Source organism: Crocodylus porosus, unplaced genomic scaffold (genome assembly GCF_001723895.1).
Source record: "Crocodylus porosus isolate Cpor-Errol unplaced genomic scaffold, CroPor_comp1, whole genome shotgun sequence".
In the NCBI taxonomy this organism is placed as follows: domain Eukaryota; kingdom Metazoa; phylum Chordata; order Crocodylia; family Crocodylidae; genus Crocodylus; species Crocodylus porosus.
This window is the reverse complement of record NW_017728951.1, coordinates 17,629,366-17,637,991: the sequence shown is the minus strand read 5'-3', so window position 1 is coordinate 17,637,991 and position 8,626 is coordinate 17,629,366. Positions and strand designations below refer to the sequence as shown.

Sequence of the window (8,626 nt, the reverse complement as noted above, 5' to 3'; positions counted from 1 at the left end):
TGGAGTCAATGATGACCCCCAGATCCCTTTCCGCCTCCGTGCTGACACGAGGGGAGTTCCCCAACCTGTAGGTATGGTGCCGGTTGTTCCTACCAAGGTGCAGCACCTTGCACTTGTCTGTGTTGAAACCCATCCTATTCTCGACCAGTCTATCTCAGACGGGGGCTCTTTGATCTGTGCTAAATAAGCTAGCACAGGACTGGGGCTTTGATTGCAAGCTGGTTAAGGCAGGAAATGTGTCTCGCCACCTTCTATAACGTCTGGATCTGGGGATTTTGTGTGGTCCTCTATTCAGTATGCATTGATGATGGTGTTTAAAAACATCTGCCTCTTCCTGCTTTTCTTAAAGACACCTTGCCTAATAGCAGGGTTGTTTGTACTCCCTTAAACTTTGGGAACAACATCAAGCTATAAATTCAGACATCTACTGAAGTAATGATCTTTGTCTTTTTCTGACTTCCTCTTCTGATGCCGACTTGCTCTTGCAGTGAACTTGGGAGTGTTGCAAATGGCTTGTATTCTCCCCTGCCATGAACTAATGAGCTGTCAGCTAATGCCAGCCAAGATGACCTCCTCTACCATGAACCCAGACTTTCTGGTGTAGGCCCATATTACCAAGGTGTCACAGACAGGGGGAGGGTGGTGAAAACTTAAGAGTTTCTCCTTAGACCCCTGTCACAGCAACCGTGCTCCTGTGGCTGTGGGTAAAATGAAAAGCAGCCCTTTGAAAGATATCTGTCTCCCCCACAATGGGAGTGTGAGATGCCCCCAGAGGGGTCACAGCAGGCTGCAAGTTCCCCGAGGAAGAAGTTCGTAGAGAGGGGTGCAGGGCTCGCAGACTTCCTCTCCGGTGGTGTTTGTCTCCTTGTTTTTGCACCTCAATGCGCCCGAGGGCCTCCAGATCTGTGGGTCCATCTCATGCCCTTGTGTTTGTGTTTTGTCCGCTCCAGAGGCCAAGAACCCCGTGAACCTGTGCAAACCCAACCCCTGCATGAACGAGGGCGTGTGCGTACTCGGGAACGGCAGCTACCGGTGCGAGTGCCGCGGCTGGGAAGGACCGCACTGCGAAAGCAGTAAGCATCGCCAGCGGGACCGCTCTGGGATTTCCACTTGGCACAGCAGATTGAGGCTAACAGACTTCCCAAAGGGCAAGAGCTTGGGCAAGGGGCAGTAGCAACATTGGAGATTGGGGTGGGACCTGCTTCTTCCTTGCGGCCCTGGGGAAGGATTGGCCTGCACCTCTTGGCTTCACTACTGCTACCACCTCCTTTTTCCTTTCTTTTCTCTTTCCTTGTAACTCGCCCCAAAACTTCGCTTGCCTCTCGGGTGAATAGTTGGTGGCATCCACTGGGTGGATTGGTGAGGACGGGGCACAGGGTTCAGAGAGTACAGTGCTCCTTTCCACCAGGAGAAGGGAAGCCTGGGTTGCTGGGATCTCTTGGGGACATCCCACCCTGCCACCCACAGCAGCATCATGGGGAGGGAAGCTGCCTTTCAAGGAGCTGCTTTCCCCAAAGCCATAAGAGCATGTTCGCTGTGACAGGAGGGCCAAGAAGATACCCCGAAGTTTTCACCGCTCTCCCTCTTTGTGTAGCGCCCTGGCAATCTGAGCTTATCTCAAAGTCTGGGGTTATGGTAGAGAAGGTCATCTTGGCTCACTTGAGGTGAGATGTTAGTGCTGAGAGAGAGATTGCACCTTTTGGTTAAACCCTGGATGGTCACAAGTCACTGCTTTCAACAATTTCCATCCCAGCAGTCTCTTTCCCATGCTGGGACCCTCTTAGCATCCAGCCGGGCACTACCAGGGCTCTCCTTCCATTTGGCAGCATGGAAAGGACAGGGTGGTTTTGATATTTGTCCCCTCCTTCCTTGCCCAGTCCTGAGGGTAAGAGCCTCTGGTCTTTCTGGGTTTGTGCCATGCAACTGTGCTCAAGGGTTTGAAGCAGCAATTACAGAGCATCCTTAGGCAAATGGTTGCACGTACGTGCAGGGGGCAGGACTCAGTGCCAGTCCTCTGTAGTGAGCCGTCTGCCCAAGGTTGCATGCTTGGTCAGAGCCAAATAGGAGCCAGGGGTCCCAACTTTGTCGTGGTATCCCTCCCCGTGCAGGTTAACATCATGCCACGTGCCTTTTGCAGTCGCCTCACTTCTCTTTGTCAAATAACGTATTGAGTGTGGCTTTGTTTCTGCCTTGAAATGTTAATCTGTTTTTTGCCTGTCTTTCTATTTTGGTTTTTTTTTAATTATTATTATTTTTGCAACAGGAATTGTAAGGGGTGATTCTTCCAGATCCCTGCTCCGTCCCCGAACACAGTGGAATCAGAGTCGGGGACTGCAGCCGTTTTACAGAGCTCTCCGGCACGCCAGAAGACATGCCCACCCTCAACACTGAGTTGGACAGTCTCGGTATTTCCAGTCGCCTTTTGCTTAGGGTCATCAATATACAAGAAGATCTGGCAAGCAGTTACCAAGTACTTCAATGACTGGTTTAGTCTCCTGGAGGCCGAATTGGTGACGCTCAGAATTCACGTGTGACACGAGCTGGGTTGGCCCACAGCCAGTGCTGTTTTACTTTTTTGTAATGCGTTTTGTTGTGCGTCTATATATTTATTATCGACATGCTGCTTCTCCGCGCCACGAAATTAGTGTATTCCACTTTTTGTTTTCCACAGGCATCTTGAAAGACCTTTGAATCAGCATGAATATGTGGGGAAAGCTAGCAATGTGGGGGTTCAGGCACAAGGGGAATAACTCTAAGAAGATATTGGGAGGTGGACGTGTATGAAGTGCAGGCTGGTACTAGTGAGTACGATTAAGCATTCAAAGCACACCCCAAAGGTTGAAATGGATTCTCCATCACATGAAATCTTTCATTCAAGACTGGGTGTCTTTCTAATAGAAACGCCCAAGTTCAGCCAGAAGTGATGGTTTTGATGGAAAAATGGGCAGCGAGATTATATAGGGAGGTCAGAACAGATGATTACAATAGACCCTGCTGGGCTTACTCTATACTAGTATGATTGGAAAAAGCCAGAGACTTGGGTGCAGTCGAGGAGTTCGAGTGCCTTGAGCTGGCTGTAATGTGCTGACTCTCTTTACCAGCACCATAAAATATCCCAGCAGCTAGTCACAAAAGAATGAATCACTTGTTAAACACCGGGGAACAAATCCAAGCGAGAGGTTTGAGCGCCAGTGATGGTCTTCATTAAGTTTTGCTTATTTTTCCTATGTGCCAAATGTGCTGATGTTCCCTTGCTGCGCTCTCTCTGTTTATTGTATGTTGAGTGATCTCATAGGGGTTTCGCTTCACGGGCATTTTTATTATTTTTTTTATAAGAAGATGCCTTCACATTAAAACGTTATCTTTGTGCCTAATGCCTTTTCTGACTTTCAACTGGGGCTACAGCCATTTAACGTGACGGTTGTTTTATTTAACCAGCGTGTAACATGAACCGTAGGTGTTGGATGAGAAATGGCTTGTTTAACTCTGGGGACAAGTAGCTTAAAACATTCTGGCAATGGAGAGGACAAGTCCCGGGCTTAAGTGAAAGGCTGTTTTGATCTTATGTGCTCAGCGGTTGAGTCTCCTGAAGGGTCAAAATGATTTCCTTGGCAGCCAGTTCCTATTTTCCGTACTCGGGGAAGGCAGCAGAGGTTTTGTCTATCTGTGCTACGACTGAGACTGTGGCAGAGCACTTCTATCCCTCTCTCTTACAAATACGGCTCCGATCTGCTGTGGATACTGGGCTCTCGCCCTGTCTGCTGCCTTGGCTTTAAAATGGCCTTTGCCACCCATTTCCTGCTGCAATCTCTGTGTGCTTCTCTTCTTCTACCTCCTTCATCCTCCCACCCTCACTCCTCCATTCCTCCTGTAGGCTGGCTCCTTGCTCACTGATGTGTTTTTTTTTTTTTGTTTTTTTTTATGCTACATTTCTCACTCTGAGTTCTTCTTTCTGCCTTTCTCAAAGCCAAACCACAACTCCTTCTTCTGATGCCTTTGGCTATTCCTTCCGTGGCTTCACCAAACCAGCTCTGGTTTTCCCTTTGGATCGGTAAAGGGACTCTAAGTGCTCAGATTTCACAGCAATGAGCAAGGTGCAGTGTGCCAGCTTGACGGGAATAGGCAGTTTCTGGTGCCCTTGATTGCCTTTAAGTTGTCCTTTCTTGACTTCATCCTCAGCATGATCACAGGAGCTTTAGAGGGGGTGGGAGGGAATCATGGGCCAGGATGTCAATACATTAGTCGCCAAAGAGCAGAATTTGGCCCTGTGCCTGGCGCTTTCGGAGCTTGTCATTTAATGGATCACCGAATCCATTTGCCTGTGAAACTCTTGAACTGACCCTACTGCTCTCCCAGGGCTTGTTATCCACTCTGATGTTGCAGCTTTAATTGCTTTTCCCATGCAGCCCATCGTCCCGGGAGGTAGCGAGAGCAGCTCCACTTGTGCTAGGGGGTTTACCAGGAAGTGTAACTGGGACTGCTGGTGTTTGTGATAAAAGCAAGAATCCTCTCACCCAAACAGCCTGTCCCAGGCAGCCCCAAAAAATCGCAGACATTATTTCACAGGTTCGTTGTTTAAAGGACACTGATCCAGAGATGGAAGCTGCCCCCGTGAAACAACAGTGACTGTATCTTATACCTTACGGTGGAAACCGCCGTGCTCTGACGGGGAGTGTCTTTCTGCGACAGCTTCAGCAGCTTGGCCTTTTGGCTTGAGCACCCAAGGCAAGAGGAAACAGGAGCAGAAGTGCAAGTCTGACATTTGGGATAGAAAAGGAGACTAACCCATTAACATCGCTTCCTCCTGGCAGGGCCCTGACTACATGCTGCTTCTGATGTAAAAAATGTCAGTGGCCACTTGTTACGGAGAACATGGGCCAGAGGAGTTTCCCAGCGAAAATCCAGAGACTAAGGTTTGTTCTTTATAATGTCAATATGCCTGTGGAGTGGGGTCCCCTTCCAGCCAAACTTTGCAATGAAAAGTATTCTCTGTTACCTTGCAATCTCTCTGTGGTGCTGATGGTTTGATTTCCACCCCTTCCTGCTTGATTGCATCATATTTTTACGAGACTCCAGGATTTTCCGTGGTATAATTCACCTAACGCACTCTTTCCTCCTCCCGTCCTTTTACAGCTTGCTTTCATTGGTTCTTCCTTGTTTAACAAAAAAGGCATTTATTTTCTAGAGCCCTCAGCTTGCGGTAAGAGATGCACTTCATTAGCAGCCTACTGGTATTTTAAACGTTTCCCTTGTACATAGGTTGCCCGCTGGGTTGGTATAAATCTGTAAGCACTTAGGCTTGATTACAGATGTGTTGGTATGACGGGTGTGTAATTTGTCTGTGTATTCTCTTTGTGTTCATACGCTGCTACTAGGAACATTTCTGATCTTCTTGAATTATCCTGGAATAAGGGATGTGAGGGTAGGGGGCAGTGGGGGATAGGATTTGGAAAGTCAGGAGTATTTTTGCTTACAAATGTGTACTTTTAAGTCTGAATGGGCCAAGGGCCCTGGGGAAGAACCATAGACCATTAAATCAGGTTCTGGTGAACTCATCTTTTGTCACACATGGGTAGTGTTTTATGCATTAGGGCCTCAAGCTTGACTGGACCTTCTAGGTTGCAAACACCTGACACAAAATAATGATTATATGAAAGGCTGGGGAGGCTTAGGCTGGGCGTTTCACCTAGTTTATTATAAGTGAGGTTGGGAGCATCCTGTAGTGTTAAAGTTACTTGACATTTCCCATTATAAGGCCCTGTTTTCAGTCCCTTGTATTATCCCAAATTTTAATCATTTAGGTTGGATGACTTCAAAGGTTTCAACCATTTTGGAGAATAAAATGAGAGAAAAATAAGTTGTTCAATCTGCGTTTAACTTTTTGGGGCTGATATTTTTTTGACTGCTCAGCATTTCCATTCTTAAGATCGCAGCCATACCAAGTGGCAGGAGGCCATGCCTCTGTGCCAGGGATACTGTAAAAACCCATTGAAACTTGGCCCAGCTCTGAACACATAGAAAAACCACAGTTTACACATCCTCAGTAGAAGTTTCTCTGCTGTTTAACAACTAAAAATCATCAAGGTTTGTGTGTGGCTCAATGTGGGGCTGGGCAAGGGGTGCTGCGAGGTGCTGTAGTTGGGTTGGGTGGAGGCTTAGAGCCTGTCTCTCCTATAGAGAGCATGCAGTCCTAACTTTTGAGTCTTTACCTTAATAATGCTCTGCTTACACAGTTTCTGCATGTAATAGGTAGGAAACGTAACATAAAGCCAATACCCACCCCAGAAGGATGAAAATGGAGCATTCCCCTAATGGTCAGCTGTCCTGTTTGGTACAAGATGCCTTCTCCAAGCCAGGTAAGAAGGCCACTGCCTTTGGGTGCTGGGGCAAAGTCAAGCTGATAGATAGAGGAGAGGCCTAATATGGCACTGGACTGGGAGGGACATGGCTCAGCGGGGTGACCTTAAGTAAGTCACTCAGTCTTGCTGTGTGTCTTCAAAATGGGGCAGCTATGCTCTTGATGTACCTCCTTGGCAAAGTTCAATGAGAGGTGCGTTGTGAAAGGTAGGCGATAGCGTTACTTCTAGGGCCAGAGCTGTGGCTTGAGTCAAATTAATCCTTCTTGTAACTTCAGGGAAGCTCCTAGTGGGGACCCAACCTCTCGGGGAAATACCCTTTGCTAGGCTGGAAAGCCACAGAGAAAATATTGCCGCAGGGTCTGTCGTATGGAGGGGCTGAGCACCCACAGCCCAAAGTGAAGTCAATGAAAGCTGCAGTGCTCAGCACCTCTGAAATACAGCCCGTGACCTCTGTGGATCTCCAGCAGGACAATTCAAATTCTCCAGAACAATTTCTTGAGCAGAAAACCCCCCCCACTGAAACTCGCACAAGGGCTAAATTACTGCTTAAGCAGAGTGGGTGACATTGGCTTTTTGTTGCATTTCCATTGTGTTAAGGGAAAGCGGGATTTGGTCCAGAGTTGCAGCAGGGAGTCATAATGCCACATCCATCATAAAAGGATCTGAACTGCTGTAATGATGAGCACATGCGGCATCCCAGATGCGCTGGAGCACCCGCGGTACCTACTGTCTGCACCCAGACAGGCAAGCGGTGCTTGCAGTCGGAGATTGCGTGCGTCTCGCCCAGTCGTGTTTGCAAGACGGGACTTACAGGCTCTGGTGCGCTGTTGCACTTGGAGAGGCATTTGCTGGTGTCCAGCTAATGTGACGAGAGACCTGATGAAGTATTTAGACTCACAGTTGTTAGGGGCTGGAAGGGACCTTACAAGATCATCAGGTCCAGCCCCCCCGCACTTGGGCAGGAAAGACGGATGACCCCAGCACGATGGGCATCGAGACGCTTTTTGAAGATTGCCAGGGCGGGCGACTGTACTACCCCTGGACCGACGGTTGAAACCAGGTGGGCTGTGGTGTGCCAGAGAGAGGCAAGAGTGTTACCAAATGAACTGCCCCAAACAATACTTTACCTGCAACTCCCTGAAACTTGATGTGAGGCAGGTGTGAATAATGGTCGCATTTAGCATGGGAGGAATGACTTGGGGAGGGGAGCGGGGGTCGTCATCATGTCCCAAGGCAGGAAACAGCTTGTGAAATGGAAAGAAAGCAACTTTTGTTTAAAAGAAAAAAAAATCAAGAGTTTGGATAGCGTCGGTGGAGCCGAGCTGGTTTCTTTAACTCGGACTTAAAAACAACAGCCGAGAAAGGCCCCGAATACCTTGCAGCCCCACGTTTTAATTAAGGAGTGTCACTGGCTTGGGGCTGCAAGGCGGCCCAGCCCCCTTTTTTAAATTCACTCCTGGAGCCTTGCTGGAATTCAAACAGAAACCCTTAATGAGAAAATACTTCACGGGAAGCTCAGTCCCTGAGGCTGGGAAGGTTGTTTCAACCTGGCACCATCACCAGGAAGGGGGCTTTGCAAAGCTGGTAATAAATTACCGTCTGGCAGCGGGTGAAAGGAAAGCTCTTTCCAGGGTGTCACAGCTGGTAAGTCGGAGCTTGGGACAGCGTAACTAGTGCAAACGTGAGTTAGCCTGGCCCCACAGGATTTTGGCTGGTACCTTGGCTTCTCCCATCCCAGGTGTTGGCTCTGGTAGCAACTTGGGGTGCAAGGGCCACAAATTTCATGGTCTAAACTTTTTTATTTTCCCAGTCCCCTGCCCCAAGCACCTTTGCCAAAAACCAGCAAGATCTTGCCTTTTAATAAAAACTGAGTGAGAACGTAGTTTCAGGTTATAGTGCTGTGTACTTCTCTACACACAGCCCCACACCCCAGCAGCCCTCTTCTCCCAAAGACCTGAAAAGAAGCTACTTTCTTTTCCCCTTCCTTGACTTGCTGGTGCTTTTCCTGTCACGAGCTAGCTCACCTTTGTGTGGATCTGGGTATGCACTAGAAAAGGTGCAGTGTTGCAGCTGTGGGGTTGTGCCCACGTCATGGGCACGAGTGTCAAGGTTCGAGTTGACATCTCTGGTTAACTGGTAAGAACCAAACCCTCTGGCACCTTTAACTCCCAATTCACTGAGACTTGTAGCTTATGCCAAAGGCTGCAAACTTTCCTCTGGGGCAATCCAGGAAGCCTGCTTAAGCTAAGCCAGTAAACCATGTGTCA

At 48.5% G+C, this 8,626-nt stretch overlaps 1 protein-coding gene across 4 annotated transcripts in view; it reads left to right on the top strand.

Moving 5' to 3' along the window:
• The window catches only part of VWA2 (von Willebrand factor A domain containing 2), a 50,898-nt gene extending 47,524 nt beyond the window's left edge, over positions 1–3,374 (top strand). For 3 of the 4 annotated variants that reach the window (XM_019556176.1, XM_019556177.1, XM_019556178.1), the window contains exons 13-14: positions 951–1,073; positions 2,264–3,374. In XM_019556176.1, coding sequence (XP_019411721.1) covers positions 951–1,073; positions 2,264–2,391 — 251 coding nt within the window. In that variant the 3' untranslated portion in view covers positions 2,392–3,374. The remainder of the gene's footprint in view (positions 1–950; positions 1,074–2,263) is intronic. The other variant, XM_019556179.1, reaches the window with a different exon arrangement.
• Positions 3,375–8,626: the final 5,252 nt, after the last annotated feature.